Source organism: Tinamus guttatus, unplaced genomic scaffold (genome assembly GCF_059628265.1).
Source record: "Tinamus guttatus ecotype Peru unplaced genomic scaffold, ASM5962826v1 Tinamus_guttatus_pri_ptg000472l, whole genome shotgun sequence".
NCBI lineage: Eukaryota > Metazoa > Chordata > Aves > Tinamiformes > Tinamidae > Tinamus > Tinamus guttatus.
The window spans coordinates 1,078,506-1,099,429 of record NW_028289006.1 but is presented as its reverse complement, the minus strand read 5'-3'; the positions used below and the strand labels follow the sequence as shown (position 1 = coordinate 1,099,429).

The window sequence follows — 20,924 nt, the reverse complement described above, 5'->3', positions numbered from 1 at the left end:
AAGCTGGCTCAACAGATGGTCCTGTTGCACAGGGACAGTCTAGCCTGTCCCCAACCTCCCTTTCCACTACCTGATCTCCACGACAAAAGTTTTTACTGCTACCCCATTATTCTGGCTCTAGTCTGTTTGCATTGCAGCCCTAGCTGCCAGCAATGCCGGGAAGCAAGTTTCTAAGCTGACACTTGGAGCCTATAGCTCTATTGTGCTGGAGGGCTGCAGATCCAATCGGTGCAGCCAGCAACTGTATGTGATAGCAGGCAGTGCAGCCCTGTGGTGTTTCCCTTCCACAGGCCTGACTCACTGAGGAACAAAATGGGATGTACCGGGATGTACCTGCTTTGGGCTGCACCTGTGTTTGCTAGGGCAAGTGTAACTTTCAGCACAGGAATCATCCTGCTTATTTCATTTCCCTGCTGGATGAAACTCCCCAGTCCAGGGCACCTGCATCAAGATCTCTGCTTTTGGCTGAATGAGAGGACTCTTGAATTTTTTCCCTGACTCACACATAGCTAGAAAGCTCCTGCCAGTTTTGCTGAGAAAGAAAATGGTGATACCGTTGCAATCTGGGCAGATGAAAATCCTCAGAAAGACCTAAGCTATTTACAAGATTTCCTGACCCATTCCGTACTGGTCAAAACCTTTGGATCTAAAAATTAACTTCAGAGAATTACCAACAGCACATCACTCAGCTACACCAGTCCAGTGCACTCTCCTCCCCTCAGTAATGGAGGAGAAAACCTCTGCTGACAGTTTCCAAGGAGAGTTATTGCACGCTGCCCAGCTCATGTCGGAGGCTAAGCAGCATGACCCCTTCAGTGGAGAGCTGTGATGGAAGGAGGAAGCCTCTTCCCACAGCTGGGTTGAGTCTCCTGCTGCCCAAAGGAGTCTGTGGCAGAGAGTTGGTGCCCTCTAGGCAGCCTGGGGATGTGGATCCAGCGTGTGCAGGTGGCAGTGTAAGATGTTTGGACACATGGACACTGGTGTTGTGGTGGCTGGCTGACATCCTCCAGGATGCGTGTGATGGGGCACATGGGACCCCGCTGGCAGCTGACAGCTATACACAAGCTATACAGCTTATGTATATAAAGAGTGTTTTCTGGGTGAGAGGAGAAGGGATTGCTGTGACCAGGGCTCTGTGGATGGCACAGGAGAGCAGCACCATGTACGTTCACACTGGCTGGGCCAGCAACAGCTTATTACAGAGTCCTACAGAGGTGAAGGCAGGAGCACAATATACAACAGTGACATGGCAGCATGATATGCACCAACGAGAACCAAGCTTGGACCCTGGCAAAGCCTCCTGTCACAGGCTCGGAGCTCCCCCAGGACTTACTTTACCCCCTGGGCATTGCACACCACTGGCAGGGAGGGAAAGGTACCAATGTCCCAGCTACTCACAGCTTCACATCTTCTTACAGTGCTTTGGTAGCAGATCCACCCCAGGGGAGTGAGGAAAGTGCAAATACCGCATATAAATGTGGGATTTTGTGCGAGACCCACGTCATACAGCTCAAGTCCAGAAAACACAGGCAGTGCAACAGGTTCGTTTCACCAAATGGCTCAGTGTCCCTTCTCAGAGACATGCAGAGAAAGGGTGTTGAGGGGTGTGTCACAGCTTTCAGTGAGGATGACAGTGAAGGGAAAGTAGCACCTGGAATTCACTCAGGACGACTCTGGGGTGCAGGGGACCAAACGAGTGCAAATCAATTCGTAGAAAAATATCTCCTTCAGTAGCAGAGAGGAGCAGAAGACCAGGTGCTTCGTGGTAAACCAGGAGAGGCTTACAAGATCAATCTGGCAGCACCCCTTCGTGGAGTGCTGCAGAATATCTCTGTTTGGCACACGGCTTGGACAAACCTCTTTTGTAATGATCTTAATGTGAATGCTGTGCTTATGGCAATGCCAGATTAGAGCTCCAAATGCTGAAGCTCCAAAACGAACACAAAAAAGGAGTGCACCCTTAGCAGCGAGAAGGGCATTCAGCCTCCAGGGCTGTCAGTCCCTGACCCCTCCGCACAGGGGTAAGCAGAGGGGAGCTTCAGCAAGCTTACCAGCATCTTGCCAAGGGTGACTGCCGAGAAGAGCTCAGCTGAGGCAATGAACTGAAAGCCACTGAATTCATTTCACCAAAAACACTTCTCTGACTTAAGCAGACTGGGTTAGATTGAATCCAGCAACTAGGTGTAAAAGGCTCTGTATCCTCACGGAAGGCCTGTATTCCTGCAGAGACCTTTCTTTGTGAAGGCCATGTCAAAACACAGTGTCTCAATCTCAACAGTGAATAACAAGACACCTTTTTGTTTTAGTGATTTGTCAGTCCCAGCCATCAGAGGTGCAGAAGTCTTTGTTGGGTAAAGAGTTATGGGCAGGTGGAAAGTCCTGAGTCTGCAGTGCCACATGAACATAACCTAAGGGGTGAAGGGAAGGCAAAGTGAACGGTAAGACACACATAGCAGCAAAGAACAAAGCGTCAATCCACCCCACTTGCACGTGGGAGACCTGTCATCCTGACCAAGGTCTGTGGATGTCCAACCACACAGGAGAGATTCTTCTGGACTCAGCATGCAGAGCTCACCCCTCGTGGGCAGCATTTTAGACCTCGGGCACCCCAAAGGCAAGGTTGTCCCGAATCATCAACGTCTTCCGCAGGTCCCGCTCCACGATCGGCCTCTGCGTTCGCCACTTATGGGCTTCCTGTAGTCCTGGCTCGAAGTAGTAAATGCAAGCTCCAAAGCCCACCAGGATGAGAATGGAGATCATCAGATACACCGGCACAAACCAATCCAAGAAGTGGGGCATGGCTGCCAGAGAAAAGGCGAGAAAGCTCAGGTAGGGGGAGCACCTAACGAAACAGCTCCACCAGGCCGCACCATGCCAAGGCACAGAATGGCAAAATCGCAGAATGCCCGCGGCTGGGAGGGACCTCTGGAGATCACCTAGTCCAACCTGCACAAGCAGGGCCACCTAGACCCTGAGCAGTGCCCAGCCTCACTGCACGCTAGCTGGGCCCAGGCTGCATCCCAGCTGGTGCTAACGCACCTCGGCCTCGTGGAGAGGGCAAATCCCTTTAGGCTGCTTGCTGTGGGGCCTCCCCTGCGGGCAGCAGTGCTGCTCCCCGGCAGCAGGGGAGGATGGAGCCGCCGGAGCGGCTGGCGGGCAGCGCGAACGCCCGCTCGCCCCACGCCGCTGCCGGCAGCTGAGGGTGGGAAGCTGGTGCCTGCCCCGGCCAAGCTGCTGCACTAGGACATGCAGCTGCTTTGCTCAGAAACTCAGCTGCTGCTGCCACTGTCCCTTTCTCTAGCATTTCTGGGCCCCTTTGAGTCCATGGTCTGAGACAGCCTAGCTCAGTGCTGAGCTCTACCTTGCTGTATCTTACTTAGGCCCCCCCTGCTTTGGGGATCTTGTAGCTAGTTGTTAGTTCACCACTGATTTTTGCCTTGCCTGCCCTGGTCTCTCACCCTTTTCCAAAGGGCTCCCAAGCCTACCCATACTTTTTTGCAGTGGAATTCAGTAAGGGACAGTTGGGTTTATTAGCAGAACTTATTACCATCCACAATGTTTATGACTTCTGCTTTTAGATCTTTTGGACCCAGGTCTCTGGTTTGTGCTTGTCTGGCAGCTGCAGGCTGCCACAACACCTGCTAGGGGCAGAAGTGACTTACCTGGAGCGGCCGGTCTGCCTTGCCAAAAAGCCCTTGTGAGCCACGTTCCTATTCCAGATCAGCACTGCCCTGGGAAACATAGAACAACAGGTTCATTATGGAGCCAGCCCATGCCAGCGCTATCACCACTGCTGCCAAAAACCAGCAAGAAGGAAGGATCAGATACCCCCCTCTCCAGCCATCAGGGCTCAAGTTTCCCAGAGGCATGGGGCAGGGAGAGAAGCCAACAGCGAGCCCGGCTGGAAGGCAGCAAAGGGATCAGCACAGAGGCACAAAAGGCAATAGTTGAAGCACATTTTTGAGAACTCTTGTCCTGGGGTGCTGCAGATGAAACGCCCCTTGACTTCAGTGAGGCAGAGCTGAGCCTTATTGAATCCTGCCTTCCAAGAGACCTTCAGGATGCCACATGTGCAGGTCCTGCGAGTCAGCACGAGTCAGCACCACGCTGCTAGCACCTCCTGCTCCTGCCCGCCCATGTGCAGGCCCGCTAAGGCAGGGCTGGGGAGAGCTCTGTAGCGCTCCCCAGCCACTGCTGCCCATCCCTGCTGCAGGCTCATCCTTGGGATCCCTTCCCCGTTGCTGCCGCTGCAGCTTCTCACCGTGATCCTAACGCACGTGCTCTGGAAGCAAACGCCTCCTGACACAAGCTGTGCCCATGACACAGGCATGTAGCATCTTCTCCTTCCATATATTTTGTCCTGTGGCCCCAGCTTAGGAAGGTAAATTCCTGAAGCCATCCCTACTGGCGGAGTGCAGGAATGCACACAGCTTTACCTGGTAAGTTTTTTCTCACTCTGATTTCTGTGATGCAGTACATGCTAGTTAGTTTGCGATCACATTAACTGATTTCACACAGAGCTTGCTGGGCTTTTTTTATTTATTTTTTAATACCAGCGCAATCAATTCATTCAAATCTGCCCAGAAGCACTGGTCTGCTGAATGCATCCTGCAGGGACAGTCCCTGTCCTTGCCTGCCAGCACACAGACTATCAGCAGGAAGCGCAAGAATGAACAGGACATTTCTACCCTATAAATAACATTTTCTGTCAAAGAGTTAGATCTGAAACTAGCAGGAATTCTTGCTAAGATAAGCAAGAAATTGACAGAAGTAGAGAGGAAAAAGGAAATGGAAAAAAAAAGAAAAGATTTCCCTACGCTTAGAGGCACAGCTGTTGGATATTTACCTGTCCTTGCAGGATGAGAGAGACATTAGTGCATTTTGCTTCCTCCTACCATGTTGTTCTCTGCTTTTAGCAGCCATCATTTCGCCTACCTCCAGCACTGCCGCTACTGTCACCAAGTCCTGCCAGATTTTTGCCACCTTCCTCTCGTTCCCTTTTGCCAGGACTCCGCTCTGCACTGCTCAGCATCAGCCACCTTTTGGCTGGGCGCGCAGACAAGTGTCAGCAGTGCTCCTACCTGTGCATTGCCATCCCTTCGTTTCTCCAGTAAATAAACTGGGAGATTAAAGACAAAGCCCAGGCTAAGCCTTAGGACCCCGCAGATACACTGTGGGGAGCAGGGAGCTGGACAGGGCATTTCCCTCAGCATCGGGGGCTGCAAAGGTACAGAGCAGGCCTGATCCCTCCCGTCACAGCAGCCACGCGTGAGCCCAGCTACGGCCAGAGCACCTCGAACGCTGCCCTCACTGTTCTCTGCCAAAGTAGCTCCTGTTTCTTCAAGTGCTGCTGCTGCCTGACCAAGTCTGACAGGATGTACCCCTGCATCCTCCCCCGCCGCAGCACTGATGGAGCCTCCTACAAAGCCTTTACCTGGTGGTGAGCAGATGATATAAATCCCTACCCGATTTAATGCAGGAAGCGACAGGGTTTGGGAAAGAAACACCAACTCAGCCTCCTCAGGCGATGGGTTGCAAACCAACAACCTAAATTCCCTTCCCCAACATCCACCTTCAAAATCCAAAAGTGCAGCTGCCATCCAAAAAGCACCACCGTAAAGAGCAGCCTCACAGAGTGCCCGGTTTATCCTTCCTCGGGCGCCAGCAGAGCCCGTGTCTCCCAGCTCCTCACCGGCATTGCTCGTTCCAGCCTGCTTGCTCTGCCCCCGTGCCCACCCGCCCCAGCAGCTCCATGAAGGAGCTTCCTGGGGGCACTCTGCAGATACACAGGGTGCCCCAACCCTCGTGCCCGCTGCTTCCTGGTGCCCCGTTTTGCAGCGGGACACCCGGGCCCTCCCAGAGATGAAGAGCCTGCAGTATCCTGCTGAGACAGCTCCTCGGAGAGGCAAGACGACTGATCCTTGTCAAACTCCTGCCCCCCCCGCCACTCCCCTTCAAATGCCACCACCGGAGCTCTCTGCCGATCGCCACTGCCCCCGAGCTCCTGGCGGGGGCAGCACACAGGTGACTTTGGCCACAAAAACTATGGGGTGCACTGTCAGGAGCTCAGCTCTATTTTTCCCATGTGAAACTCTAACCCATGCACCAAAACAGGCTTATCCCCACCGCGGAAGATCGTGCCGGGACCATGCACCCCGGGGGAAGCTGCAGCTTGGGGAAAGGCACTATGGATGGCAGGGACAGGCACTATGGATGGCAGGGACACCCCCGGCCACAAGGCAGCCTGCAAGCCCCCGCTGCCAGCCCTGCACGTGCCACCTACCTCCTTCCTGGGGAGCGGGACGGCGGGATGGGGCTGCTACCGCCGGCATCTGTAGGACCCACGTGGGATGAGTCAGGCTTGCTTCCCAGCAAGCAGATTTCCCTGCGGTGCCAGGTAGAAGGGAGCCGGCTCCGGGAGAGCCGGTGCGACAGCGAAAAGCGATGGGAGCGGGGCGGGAGGAGGGCCGGAGGCGGTGGCGGGAGCGCGTGGGGCTGGCGCGGCGGCCGCGCTGCCTCCTTCCCTGTCCTGTCCCCTCCGGCCTCCCTGGTGCCCCGTCACCCCGAAGGAGGCCGCGTCTGCGACCAGCTGCATCCCCGCGCCCGGGGAAGGGGGGCACTTCTGCAGCAGTCGTTATGGCAACCGCCTCCCGCACGGATACCCAGGGAGAGGCAGGAGCCGGCGCGGAGCTCAGGAGAGACAACGGGCTCCCTGTCTTCCAAAGAGGAAAAGCGGGAGCGGTTTAAGAGGGAAAGGAGCGGAGCGTGGGAAAAGGAGGTGGTGGACACTGCTGCCCCATCGAGAGGGCAAGGACAGGGCACGAGGGTGCGGAGGAGGGTGCACAAATATGTTGGTCAGGCGCATGGAGCTCTGCGGGGTTTTAAGGCTCTGGTGTTTTCCAGGTGCGCCTGCCCCATGGCAAAGCTGGCCCGCAGGGTGATGCTGGAGGCTGGAAGTTTGCCATGGGAATGGAGACAAGAGGCAGGGAAAGGGGCAGATGGAAGGGGCAGGTTAGCACCCCTTTTAGGCTTTTGTTTTGTTTTGTTTTTTAAATAGGTGAAAATAAAACTGTCAACTTTTTGGCCAGAAGATCTCAAAGAATAAAATAGACAAACAAAAAAAAATTTTTTTTTGAAGTAATACTTTTGCTTTCAGTGAAATACTTTTTGTTTGCAGAACCAAAGCTGGGCTCCACAGTTGCTGCTGATGACAGAAATCGTTGTGCTGAAACATCTTCTGCTTTGGCTTTTCAGTAGCACAGAGAAAAAAATTTCACCATGACTCCAAAGTCACTTAACACAAAAACATTTTAACAAAATCAGTCAAAGAACCCACTCCTGCCCAGGGAGCTCCCTGCTCCTGCCAGCAGCTCAGCCCTCCCTGCTTGTTCACTGACACCTATAGCCCTACCAGGCACATTGCACGGGATGCTTGGAAAAGGTGGCAGGGCCAAGAAATGAGCAAAACTGCCCCAGTCTGGGCCCAAATTTATGCCAGCTACATCCCTGTGCCTTGGGAGTCAAGAAGAGCAAGGTTTGGCTTTCTAGAAAACTGCATTTACATCACCTTTGAGGTCATTCACGTCGCACTGAAGCATCTAAGATCCCCCAGCCAGCTTCCCCCTGGTCTCTCTGCCGTACCTGCTGCCATGGCGTAGACACCAGCATGAAGTGGAGCCCAGCGCGCTACAGTTTCTCCATCGGTTTCAGCAGATCCGAGTTTGGGCTTAATGCTGCTCCTGCAGCCCCAGCCCCCGAAGCCAGCAGTATTTTTTGTCTCACTGGGTTAGTTTTGCCCTGGCTTGTTTCTTCAACATTGCTGCTGTCACGCTGGGGCCGCCAGGCAGGGCAGTGCGCTGGTGGTGCTCAGCCTCCGTCTTCACCAAATCACAGAATGGTTGAGGCTGGAAGGGATCTCTAGAGAGCCCCCTGCTCCAGCAGGGACACCCAGAGCACGTGGCACAGGGTGGCATCCAGGAGGGTTTGGAAGATCTCCAGAGAAGGAGACTCCACAACCTTTCTGGGCAACCTGTTACAGGGCTCTGCCACCCTCACAATAAAGAAGTTCTTCCTCACACGGAGATGGAACTTCCTGGGTTTTAACTTGCACCCATTACCCCCCGTCCTGTCACTGGCCACCACCAAGAAGAATGTGGCCCCATCTTCTTCACATTCCCCTATCAGGTATTTGTACATGTTGATCAGATCTCCTCTCAGTCTTATCTTCTCCAGGCTAAACAGGCCCAGCTCGCTTAGTGTTTCCTTATGCAATAGATGCTCCCATCCTTTAACCACCTTTGTCGCTCTCCGCTGTACTCTCTCTCTGTACCTCCCTGCAGCCACAGATTTTCCTGCACTTTGAGGGTGAACACAAGGTGCCTGGATACAGGGCAGCGTCCAGAGCTCCTGCGCATGCCCAGCACAGGGTGGGGTGACAGGGCCACCCAGCCAGGGCAGAAACCCTTTAACCGCATCAGCTCTGGGCGAAGAAAGAGGAGACACCTGGGGACTCAGGGATGTTTCTTGCATTTAAGGTACCAATAAATGACAGGGTGAATGGCACCAAAACAAACAAACAAACAAACCCAAACAAACAAAAAACAAAAAACCCAAAAACCTAAAGTCACAATTCTTCTAAATTCAGGTTAATCCCAAGCCTGGTTGAGTCTGCTTTTCCATTTTTTCCCCACATGGAAGTCTTGTGTTTCAAATACTGGGCCAGAATGAGGCAATGGGAAGTGTGCACGAGCTAGTGGTGTCTTGGACAGCAGCAGCACTTTTTTACCGTAACTCCTTCTACTTCTTTGACAGCGACTTCATACCAGTAGTTGCGGGTGGGGAGCAGTGCAGAGCCAAGGACCCGTGGCCACACTGCAGACGTGCAGGCAAGAGTGGGGATGGAGCTGGAAGGAGGCGAAAGAAGGCAATGAGGTGCCAAGTCTGTGGGATGGGTCAGGGACCTCATGTGAACACGAACAGCTGAGGCAGGAAGAGCCAGGCCCCAGGATGGACAGAGGATGCCCCAGCTTGGCTGCAAGCACAAACATGGGTCAGGCTGGGTTACACCAACCAGCAATTCCTGCTTGCAGCAGGTCCAGGGCTCCCTGCAGCCTTGTGCTTCAGTCTCCTGCTTGTTATTTAGAGCCCTTTCAGCTTATATCAGTATCTTCTCAGACATGAGAACATAGCCTACAAAGTGTGGGTACACCTGTAAATCATAGCCTTGCTCTCAATTGTCTTTGCAGCTCAGGGATTTTTTAAAGCTAACCTTGTAATCAAGAGTCCCCTTTTGCTCATAGCATCTGTCCTACTGATTACACTCTCTCTATTTTCACAGTATGACAATACCCCCAAGAACTCTCCAAAATAAAGTAGGGGAGAAGAAAGTCATTACCAAGCAAGTCAAGGCCAGCGATACAGGACACTCTGGAAAGAGCAGCAGAAATGCTCCCCTGGTCTGCCGACACGGGCAGGACGCAGAAGGCCCCTTGGGTGCACGGCAGGACATCAATCAGACACTCCAGTGGTGAAGCAGAGTAGCCTACATTCTGGGTGTTTTTGCAGTTTCAAACAACAAAACCCATTTGAGAAGCTTTGCTGACCTTTCAAACAGCTGAAGAAATTGAGATGGTTAGCTAAATTAAAGAGCATAATGGAAAAAAAAAAAGTGATTTCCTTTGGGTCAAAAGTTTGCCACCACGAAAGGAAAATGAAGTTGCCAGCCAAGAAAGTGTAAATGTCATTAGTTTCCCTCTAATAATGTGCACTTGCTAAAGCAAGGGAGTAGGTGCAATCAATTAAGTGTGACTTGGCAGCTCGCACGCTTCCCACGCGTTGCCGAGAGTCCCGTCCTGAGCAGGCTGCTTGCAGCCAAGTGAGATCTCACCAAGCGAGGGCTGTGCAGGGTGGTGGGGAAGTCAGGAAAGGCTTCTCTCGCAGAGAGGCTTGGGGAGAGAGTGCTGAGATAACAGGGACCTGCCTGCCCTTCTCCCAGGACCATCTCCTGAGCTTGTTTCCTCCAGCTGGAGGGAGAAGCAAGAGAGAAAACAGAGAGAAAACACCCCAAGATTCATTTGTCCACACACTGGATGAAACATAGAGCAAATGATACAGCAAGGATACATGAGGGCAACACGTGCTGTGTAATTCCTCTTGCAAGGCCCAGTGCTGCCCTGTTTCCAGGCATGACTGTGCAGGGAGAGCCGCTGAGAACCAGACCCAAGCCTCACTCACGCCAAGTGCCTTAACGGGCAGCCTTGGAGCAGCTTCATGTGGGCTACATTACATTTACACCCATTTTCTGGAGTGGTTTGTGCTACCACAGTGATGTGCAATGGCCCACAGAGCAAAATCAGGAAGTACCTTTTCTTGTCCTGTACTCCTTTAGCAACTTCTGCCTGTACAATGCAAAGTGCATTTAAACGCCTGCCTCAGCTTTAATGTACAACTCAGAAGCAGCGAAGGACTCATTATTCCTCCTTTACAGACTGAAACAACTTGACACAGCCATGCAGTGACTTTTGAAGCACAGCTGGATCTCCAATACTAATCATGTCTCATCTCTCCCCCCTCCTCTCTTTGCCAAGTTACAAAGCTAGGAGCTCGGGCATGTTGCCAGCCTCAGTCTCCACCTCTTTATGCCATCATCTCTGTCTTGAAAAGCAGTTTTTGAATGCTATTCTTTGGCTTTAGATATCCTTTATGCCCCCTTCTTAGACCATAGGTAAAGAGCCAGAGGGTGCAAGACAATGTTGCACCCTGATGACCCTCTCATGATGAGTCCATCATGACCCTCTCCAAGTTACCCCTGAGACAAGGGCACACACCCACAGGTTCTTCCTTAACCAAGGGGCTAAGGTAGAGTGACCTTCCACTGCACAAGGAAAAGTAAAGGAGAAATGAGCAGCAAGAATATCTGCCACCCATGGGAAGGCAAAGCTCAGCCATTGCTGAGGCACATCTGCCAAGGGGTGGCCAAAGCTGGACAAAAACAGGGATTGATGGATGACAGCGACAAAGAGGAAGGAGCATCACTCCTTCCTCAGGCTGCTCAGGGTCTGGGGTTTCTCCGTAGCCAGGATCCACGGTGCTGTCTGCGCATCTGCTTGGACTGCTCAGCCAAAAGCTAAATAAAGTGCCTGTAGGGGACAGGGAAATAACTGTGGGAACGGAGTGAGCTCATGCGCACTTGACTCGCTGAACCACAAGCAGACGTGGGGGTCACGGACGGAGGGAGCTGGGGCTGCATGATGGGGGACACAGTAAGCTTGGCCCTGCTCAGAGAGGGATCACATCAGGCTGTAGCAATCCCAGTCCTTCCAGGGAGCCAGAGAGCTGGAAAGAGGGAGAAGGATGGGGGACGAGAGAAGAGAACCATCTCATTAGGCCGGCACTGCAGCTTTTAGCATGTTTCCCTACCTTCTGCAGCTTGAAGAGAGCGCTGTCCCAATTGCTCACTGTGTCCCCCCACCCAGGGAGCTGGCTCCTGTTACTTAACACTTCTCTCCGCCTTCCATCTTCAGGATACATCTGCCCTGGATTCGTCCTCCCTTCCCCCAGCTGAACACGACAACAACCAGAAATATCCTGTGATCCCTTCTGCTTCACCTGTAATTTGCCTAATGCTGGCAATGAGCTGAACTGTCTGCCTTTGTCAAGATCAAAAAAGGCATCTCGGCCACGTGATGTCAGCTTACACCAAAGCCCTCCTCTCCTCCATCCGCCTCCCCTCTCCAGCACTTGCCAGGGTTGGGGGGTGTCTATGCTGGCAACCTCCCCCTGCGACCTCCTTTCTGCCTTTGCCCATGTCCTGCGCCTTGGAGGAGCCCCGGTGCACGGTGTGGAGAGAGCAAACCCAAGCGGGCAGCCCCTGCGCAGAGCTTGGGCACCCAACCTGCAGCGAAGACTCTCATCAAGGGACACTGTGAGACAGACTGCGGGTCAGTGAGGGAAAGCGGCTCTTGAGGGCTTCCCCACGTCGCCTCCTCCTGCTCTGCCCTCCTCGTGCGCTGTGGTAGCGGCTCAGCGTGCACCTGCAACACTGCATCTCTGCAGTGCCTTGGCACGAGCTGCATCCTGCCCGCAACACGAAGAGCACGAGCAGGGCAGCACCGGGCCGGCAGGAGGCAGGCGGCGAGGGGCAGGAGAGCGGGGGGAATGGGCAGGAGGGGGCAGGACAGCGCTCGGTGCTGCGGGATCATCCTTCTGAAGCGAGCGAGGATGATTTAGCACACGTGACGCCAAGCGCTGCTGAAGCAACGTCCCCAAACCAGCTGCCAGCTGCCGTGAGGGTACTGGGTGATGTGCCAACGGGCACAGAGGCTATAAGCACAAAGTATAGACGTAACTTGGGGCAGATAGATCAATTCTTCTTTTTTTTTTTTTATTATTTTTTAACAAAGTTAGTGATTATGCAGTTGATTACACCTCTCGCTAGGCTTGTAATCAATACTTAAACCATATAGCGAGTGTCTCTGTGCTGCTTCGAAATGAGGCTGGTGGGTCTGAATATGCTTTTCACTTTCCCATCCTAATGCATAATTCATATCACTATGGCTATAAATATGGCCATTCCCAGAGAACACACACTTGGCTCCGCACCACGGTGGAGGCGGTGGGGCTCTCCCCAGCTCCCACCAAGCAGCGCTGGGCTGGCTTGTGAAGGAGGCCTGTGGGAGCCCAGTTCCACTCCTGCAAGCCGGGAGGTTGGAGCATGGAAAAGAACCCAAATATGGGGAGCGGGGAAATAACCCCAGGCATTTTTAAGAGGATGAATCAACCAAGGCTCACAGCAAAGCCTGGGAAAGAAGGATGCAAAGCGAAACAAGGATGGTGTTTTCTGCAGAAGGGCACAGGGAGCCGCTGCGGAGGCAGCAGGGAGCGCTCCAGGCCCAGCGCTCCCGCTTCCACACCCAACAGCAGGGCCGCCCCCGCCGGCACCACGCTGTGCGCATGCGCGCCGAGCCTCCCGCCCCCGCCGGCACCACGCTGTGCGCATGCGCGCCGAGCCTCCCGCCCCCGCCGGCACCACGCTGTGCGCATGCGCGCCGAGCCTCCCGCCCCCGTCGGCCCCGCGCATGCGCCGGGGCAGGGCGCCCCGCCCGCCTCCCCCCCCGGCGCGCTACGTGCCCGTGAGGCAGCGCGCGGTGGCGGCGGCGGTTTGAATCGCGGCGCGGACGTTGTGGCCATGGCGGCCGTGCGGCCCTTCGACAAGCTGCCGGCGCTCAACTCCGCCGCCGTCCTGGTAGGTTGGCCGGCACCGGGACGGGGACAAGGACCGGCACCGGGACGCCTCCTTCTCCCTGCACCCTCGCGCGCGGTTGCCGACCCTCCCCCCCGGCCGTTGCAACAGCCTCGGGCCCGCTCCTGGAGGGGGCGGGGTTCAGGGCCCAGGTCACATGGCGGCGCCCGGGACGCGGCGGGTCGTCCCTTTCCCTCTTCCCCCCCAACTCCCCCTGGTCCCTCGTGGGCGCTGCCCGGGGCCGCGGGTGACGGCGCTTCCTCCTCGCCGCGCAGCTGGTGGGCTCGGATGAGAGCGCGCAGCAGAAGCTGGCAGAGGCGATCCTCAAGGAGAAGAAGAGCTTCAAGATCAGCATGTGAGTCCTGGCGGGGAGAGGATGGTGGGGGGCCTCGCGCCGCCTCCCAGGGGTTCCTCTTGCTTCAGCTGGAGCCCAGGCACATGCCCGGGAGTAGATCAAGAGGCACTGCTGTCGCCTGCTTTAGGAGGTGAAACGTAAGCAGGGGAGCTGTGCTGATGCACAAACTTCTGACTTACTGATAAGAAACTCGTGTACAAATACAACTTCTTCTTTCCCTGTGGTAGTAGATGGAATGAAGGTACCTAATGTGCATCCCTTTCAAAGGCAGAACTTGCCTTTGTGAACACTAGAGTACAGTATTGCACAGATGTGTCTGCCATCTACAGAAGACAAACTGTTCTTTTTTCAGGGGAAAAAAAGCAATTTGCATCTGTGTACAAGTGGGGGTGGAAACATTTGTAACTTATTTTTTTGCTTATTTTGCATGAACCATTTCCTTTTGCATGTTGCACAGATGTTTGACTAATAAAATGCAAGGGTGCAATAAGGGCACCATTTGTTTTTATTTTCTTTTTTGGTTAGCAGACAGGTGTATGAAGGGATTAAACATCCACAGAAAATCCCTGCATCCACTTGAAACCAATTAAGTCTTTGTAAAAGATGCCCATTACTTCTAGTGCTATTTTTAGCCAGCATCTGGTTTGTATGCACGCACAAGCACAAGCTTTTCCTCGAGCTATCAAGATGCATTTGGAATTATATCTTTAGCTGCACAATAACTCCTGTCTAAAAGCTCACCTAATTAGCTTTTTACTGGATAACTACCTTGACAGCTCTTGCCAAGAGCAAATGAGTTTAGTCAGGGTTTCAGAAGGTGTTTGTGTTGTTTTTCAATAGTCCTAGGCTATGCAGTAAAGGCAAACCTGTTTTTTTTTTTTTTTTCCTACTTTGAATATTTACCTCCCTTTGATCATGGAATCCTGGAGACTTGCTGTAACAGATAGCAAACCAATCTCTAGCTTCCGATACTAATACTGCAGCCTGTGCTGAGCTCTGAAGCACCTTTCCTAGGGCGTTACTCGTAGTCCAGCAAGATAGTTCAAAAGCCCTAGGGCTTGTGCTCGCACAGCAGGGTATCAGGAGGCAAGTTCCTGTGCTGCAGCACAGCCCCTCTGTAGGGGGACAGAGGTCTGTGGTGGCTCTTTTCCACTGTCTTGGTTTGGGATTATGCATGTTACAGACCTGCCTAACTGGTCTGGAGACCTCTGACATCATCTAATGATGTTAACTTGAATATAATGGGATTCCAAATCATGGAGCACCTTTTTCTTCTTTTTGTTATTCCAATCTACCCTTCAGTTGATCTTCCATAAATGTGGCACTGGTAACATTATACCCTGTGAAAGGTCTAAGCTACATGCACTACACAGGCCTTTCTTTTCAGTGGGAAGAAGGTTTGGGGGATAAAAAAATGACAAGCTGTAATTCTCTGAGCAGCTATGCCAGCAATGGCTTTACCGTGGTATAGTTTTTGTTCAGGGTAGCTAAACTAACCTACTAACCCCTGAGGCAGTGAAAGGCACAAAAAGAGGTGTAATGGTATAAAAATTGAACCAGTAAGCTCTACTGGTGACAAAGATTCTGGTTTAAACAAGTGCAACGCAACTTTGTGGGTACCTAGGGAGGCAGTAGCTTCTGTGTGAGTGCAAGATCAGGAAAAGAAAGGCATTGACATGTTTTAACTGGAATTTGATAGAGAAATACACTGGGACAGCGTTGGGGTTAATTTTGTTAGCAAGGTCACTTAAAAATTAAATAAAACATTTACCATACAAACCTGTGGGTAGAAAATGTTTCTCAGTGTTAGTCTTGTTATACCCTGTGAAGCGTCCTCTTACCAGTGTCTTGGACTAGCAAGAGTCAATTGTGGCTGTAAACAATGACAAATAGGCTTAAGGGGGAGATGAGGATACCAATTAATGAGCCACAGTGGCTCTTTACTGCCTGAGTGTTTCATAAATTTCCTGACACTGAATCTGCTTCCTAATAACTTCTCCCATAGTGAACTAAAGTTAAGTGGATACTGTTTTGCCAAGCTCTTTGGGTAACCTGACAAATTTATTTTTCAGCCACCTTGCAACGTCCCTCCCCTTACCTTTGGAGAGGGATCACCTTCGACCGAGGATAGATCTGATTGTATTTATGATTGACATCAAGAGCAAGTACAGGTAAAAGAAGGCAAAACTGCAATGGGGCAGCTGATGTTCTTTTTTAAATTGATGGCCAAATCTGCATTTTTCCTGTGTCAGAACCACAAGATACTGGACCTCAAATCCAAGATTTCATAGAACAGACGGAGTTGTTACGCAGCCTCAAAGAATGGATTAGGTAGGATTGTGAATGTGGCTACAGTGTGTTAAATTGCCACAGTGGAGAAAGCAGAACTTCTTCCTGGATCCGGATACAGAGTGATAGGAGCTGAGATTTGGAAATACGTTGCCTGTGAAATTAGGTGGAAACAGTAGTGATGCTGCTAAGCTCTGTAGCGCACAGACGACTGGCGTGCGCCGGGCAGCACTACCTAGTGATCGTCCTGTTGCTGTGTGTGCGGGCACCTCTTTGGCACTGCTGGCTCGGTGGGATCAGCACTCCAAATCTCCCCTTGGAGAAAAGGAAGCCTTCAGGGATCAATTCTTCTTCCCTTGTCTTATGCTCATCTTTGTAAAAGTCTAATTTTTGTCCCCAGGGCATGAGGAAAGACTTGCTAGGGAATAAAAATCCATATTTTGTTGCTGATTTAGCTTGTGACTGATGCAACTTTCATTTACTAAAAGTGACAGGCCCAGCTGCTTACTTGCATCACAAATGGTGCTGCAGAAATGAGTGGGTTAGCTCTTTTGAAGGAGCCGAAGTGGTGCTGAAGTCTTACTGGATCTTAATGAGCTTGGATGCCTAGGGCCTGCAAGTCTTAGAGGACACTATTCAAACTAGTCTAGCTGTTAGTCTTGGGTAGAAAGGATGTTTTCCGGATTCTTTAACAGCTGTGGACGTTACAGAGGTCTCTGCTGTCATGCTTTTTGTATAGAGCATGATTCTGTCAGCTCGTGGACCAGCAGATTTTAGCATTGTTTGGACTTCTGAAAGTTCTTTTTGTCCTTGTGCTGCAGTAGTTCCACCTCCTTGTCCAACTGGATTGTCTGTGCTTTTCTGACAGCTTGAAGAATGTCGAAGCTTCGCTAGCTCATGTGGATGCCAGCTTCTTCCTGGGGAAAGTATGCTTCCTTGTCACTGGGGGTACGTATGGCATCTGCCCTGTGCTTCACCTCTCAACAAAGCAACAGAGTTGTGCTTCTTAAATCAGGGCAGTATTGACCTGAAGCAAAACAAAGCAACAATTTTGTCAAAAGCTTTAATTAAATTATAGCTCAATTGAATGTTTTTTTAACTACAGGTTAGAAAAGCATGGCTTTTTTTGCTTACTTCCAGTTAGACCTCTCTCCTCCATCCCTAATTCTCTAAATATGAATTGTGTTACTGATTTTCTGTGACGCTGCAGAAGTCTATTCTGCCTGCTATTGCAGATCTGTCTTAATGATAGTCTCAGCTAACAGTGAGGAGCATATGATGCTGTGGTAATAAAATGAATCCAAATGGAGAAGTTTTATGAAAACTATTAAGTGTATTTTTAATATATGATTGGCATCCCTGCTGCATACTGTCTGGTCTTATTGTGCCTCTAATACTTTCCTCTCCCTTGCTTCTGAGCAAAGAAGATGCTGATCTCCACAGCCTCCCAGGCTCAGCTATGAGAAACTGGAGGGACCAACCTACGCTACTGTTTTGGAGTAGAGCCCTTGGATTTTTCCAGAGTCTCTGGATTTTTGGTGTCATAGGAGAGCTTCTTTTGGGGTGGGAAAGTTTCAGCACTATGTTGTACTGTGACTCTTGCAGTGAGGTGAAGTCCTGGAGATAGGAACACCCAGTGACACTACATGAAACTGCAGAGTTTCTGATTAATTGACGAGAGGAAGATTTTGCCCCGCTGACACTGTATGGATCTCTTGCCCAAAATGTTATTAACACTGCAGTAGTCATTAATGTGGTGATACTATTCCTGCCATCCCTATTATTGAGACTGTTGTGCTAATGCCCAGTGCTAATCTTGAGCCATTGAGTTTGTACTGCTTATTGCTGCCTTACCAAATATGTTGCTTTCAAATTAGCCCTGGATCGTTATGTGGATATGCAATTTCTCTTCACTGAATGTTGATTATAAGCCTTGTAATGTGGAAAAAAACCTTTTCTGCAGTTGGCAGGGTAAATTACTGCAGCGTAGAGACAAATGCCGTCTGGAAACTGAGAGATATCTACTGCAGTCCTGTGCTATACTGCGAGCTGGAGGTAAGGTGCACCCTTGGTGTCTCAAGGAATTTGTGGATTCCCCTGCTCTCTCATTCTTAGCATGATCATTATGCTAGTAAATACACATACCTGTGCTGCCATCATGTGTAAGTGCCAGAGACCAGGTTCTTTTCTACAAGAATAGTACAGGCTTAAGAGTCTGGCTGTCCTTGAAATCAGTTTTCTAGATGGATTGTAATCTCCTGGGCTATTTCAAAGTCTCTCTAAAAGCCAAGCCATCCTAATTTAGCAAAGCATGCGAAGCCTTTGTATGTTTGCTCCTTGAAAAATTCTCTCTTCTTCCTGGGAACCCTTGAGCTTGTCTGTCATGTGATTGTGCACACCACACTTCCTGTTACCCAGGCTTTCATGCTTCACAGATTTGCAATCAGATACACCACTCTCCTCAGTTACCCTTTAGCTTGAAAAGCTGAAAGGAGAGCTTGTCACTCGGGGAAGTGCACTTCACTTTTCCGTGTGCTCATTATACCTCACTGAGGCACCTCGTCCCTCACCGGCAGATAGCTTTTGTGCTTTTTGGCAATCCTTTTGCTTGCCCTCCTCCCTCTCAGCAAACCTGAGTCAGGTTGGGCACCGAAAACTTTCTTAGGGTCTTTCAGCTGGTGTAACTGTTCTCCGTTAACTGTTAATGGAGAACAGGTAAACAGTCTCCATTAAATTGTCCTATTTGAGGGGGTGTCTGTATCTAGCAGTCCTAAAAAAAAAAAAAAAAAAAAAAAACTGGCAGCATTAAACCCAGCAGTAAGTATGTTTTTAATAGTTTCTTCATTTTTGCTTCCAGCTGGAAGGGATACGAGTTGCCACTGCTCAGCGACTACTCCGAATGTTGCAGATCTGTGCTGGTCACATACCAGGGGTTTCTGCCTTGTCCTTTGGATCGTTGATGAGGAACTCTGAGGATGAACAACCTTGAATTGTAAAAATGCAGCCAGGTTCATTGGTTCTTTACTTTCAGGCATTCAGGCTAGAAACACTTCGGGGTTTTTTTCTTGCCTGTCTTATGGTCACTCATCTAGAGCTGTTGCTAGTCATGAGTCTGTCAAGAAAATCTTGATTCTTGTTTGGTGGAAAGGCAGGGATGTTGGAGGGAGGATAGCTTGACCTGGGGTCCCATTATTACATCTAAATCTAATTTTATACTGGATTTTACCCAGCTTGCTAATGGCCAGAAACTGTATGTTTTAGTGAGAGAATATCAAAAGAAGAACAGACCACTGCCTCAAGTGCTGCACATCATTGTTGGGTATCTGAGTTTCAGTGGGCCAAAACTGCTAGAGAAGAGACACCAGGCTTCTGCTTCCTTTGACCTGAAATATAGCACCTTGGACTAATGCAAAACCTCACTGCCAAACTTGCTGTCTCTGCACCAAGAAAATAATGGGGCCAAGTGGCTGTCCTGAAGTTCTAGACATTCAGCAATTGGCAGTTAATGATCCAGCTGTGGGAGCATATGCCCAATGAAGGGCTCAGTATTTCCATTCCTGATACCTTGTTGAGGTTCAAGGGACTAAATAGGGTAACTTAGCACTTTAGCTTTCTTTATATCTTTAGGGAAGAAAGTTTGCCCTCCCGGACCCGAAATAACCAGCCCAAGTCTTTATGGAAGATTTGGACAGCTGTAGACTGTTCTGCCACAAGTTAATCCCTGTAGACCAAGGAGGAGTCCTCCAGAGAAGCTGAACTGTCTCTGAGTTAAAAAAGTAAGAGGTGAAGAGGGCTGTAAATGAGAGTATTACTGCACATAACAGATCATTGCCCAGGCGGGTGGAGCAAAGAAGAAGAAACATGCAGGCACTAGTGGGAATAAGTCTCTGCTTTTGAAGTAAAGGCCACAAAATAGCTTTTCTTCAATCTCAATGGGCCAAAATTCAGAAGAGTGGAAGCTGCTGGCCGTTAGCAAGCTTCTGCAAATAGGGCAGTTCAGCTGCAGGAGCTGTGTTTGCCCTTCCAGCTTCCTTAGTGCTGGAGCTCTGTGCTCTGGGGCTGGCTGGAGATGGAATGTGGTGTCTTGCCTTGCCTTTACATGCTGCATACATATCCCTCACCTGATAGGTCCTTATCAGCAGTAATCCATGCCTTAATGCAAGCTAATATGTTTTGCAACTGTAGCTTAATAAAATGTATCATATTTCCAGCAGTTGTGTACTCTGCTTAGATATGTGCTGTGACCTCTAAAATCCATGACCACTTACTTGCCCCAGCTTTGCTCTGACAGACTGGTCCTTGCTGCTTTTCGTCTCCAGTTCAGCAACGCAGTGGACTGCAGTCACTGTTTCCACCTCATGGTGGTGGTAAAAGCATTCCAAAGACAGCCCTTTACGTAAACGGAATTGAGCCACCCTCAGAATAGAGTGTGCGGGTGGTTCTTACCCAGAGCTGCATGCCAGGTAGGAATGAAGTCTAGAGGCTATCAGTTAAGCCCCCCTCTGCTTTAATTTATTTAATCCCTAGCAGTCTGCTTTAATGTTCCTAGGTGCAGAGCTCTGGCTGAGCATGCTGTTTCTCTGAGCTCGTTTCTGACATCTGTCAGCGTGCAGGAAAAAGCAGCAAGCAGCAGTGTGGGCTTAATCAGCTGTGAGTGTTGGCAGACCTTGCGGAGAGGGCTCGACGAGGCATGGAGCCCGTATCCTTGCTCAGAGGACATGCGGATCGCAGCTCCAACTGTGTTGTTGCTGGGAGGAGGGGAGCTTGTTTGTCAGCTGCAACAAAGGCACTAAACCGCTCAGCTGCGTTAGCGTGCCCGAAAGAGCTGCCCTCTCTGGCTGTGGCCCAAAGGAGAAAAGATGTGCGGATTCTTGTGGCTGAATAAGAATGGGGAGATGAATGCTCTACTTTCCGCTAGCTTTGCAGTCCTGGTGGTGCTAGCCAGGCTTTGGCCGCCAGAGAGGAGCAATCGTGCTGAGGAGTGAGTTTCTCTCCGTTGGTTGTGCTGTCTCAGCCGCGCTCTCACTTTGGGTCCCTCAA

The 20,924-nt window shown here is 51.0% G+C and overlaps 2 protein-coding genes across 2 annotated transcripts; one reads left to right on the top strand and one right to left on the bottom strand.

Moving 5' to 3' along the window:
* Positions 1 to 2,172: 2,172 nt before the first annotated feature.
* SMIM45 (small integral membrane protein 45) lies at positions 2,173 to 3,727 on the bottom strand. The gene is made up of 2 exons (XM_088532964.1): positions 3,663 to 3,727; positions 2,173 to 2,801 (listed from the first exon to the last, which is right to left on the bottom strand). The coding sequence occupies exon 2, from the start codon at positions 2,797 to 2,799 to the stop codon at positions 2,593 to 2,595; it is 207 nt and encodes a 68-aa protein (XP_088389090.1). The 5' UTR covers positions 2,800 to 2,801; positions 3,663 to 3,727; the 3' UTR covers positions 2,173 to 2,592.
* Positions 3,728 to 13,186: 9,459 nt separating this feature from the next.
* Positions 13,187 to 18,914, top strand: CENPM (centromere protein M). Its single transcript, XM_088532823.1, has 6 exons — positions 13,187 to 13,243; positions 13,516 to 13,595; positions 15,668 to 15,766; positions 16,753 to 16,832; positions 17,848 to 17,939; positions 18,742 to 18,914. Exons 1-6 carry the CDS (start codon positions 13,187 to 13,189, stop codon positions 18,871 to 18,873), a joined length of 540 nt encoding a protein of 179 aa, XP_088388949.1. The 3' UTR covers positions 18,874 to 18,914.
* The last annotated feature ends 2,010 nt before the right edge of the window (positions 18,915 to 20,924 follow it).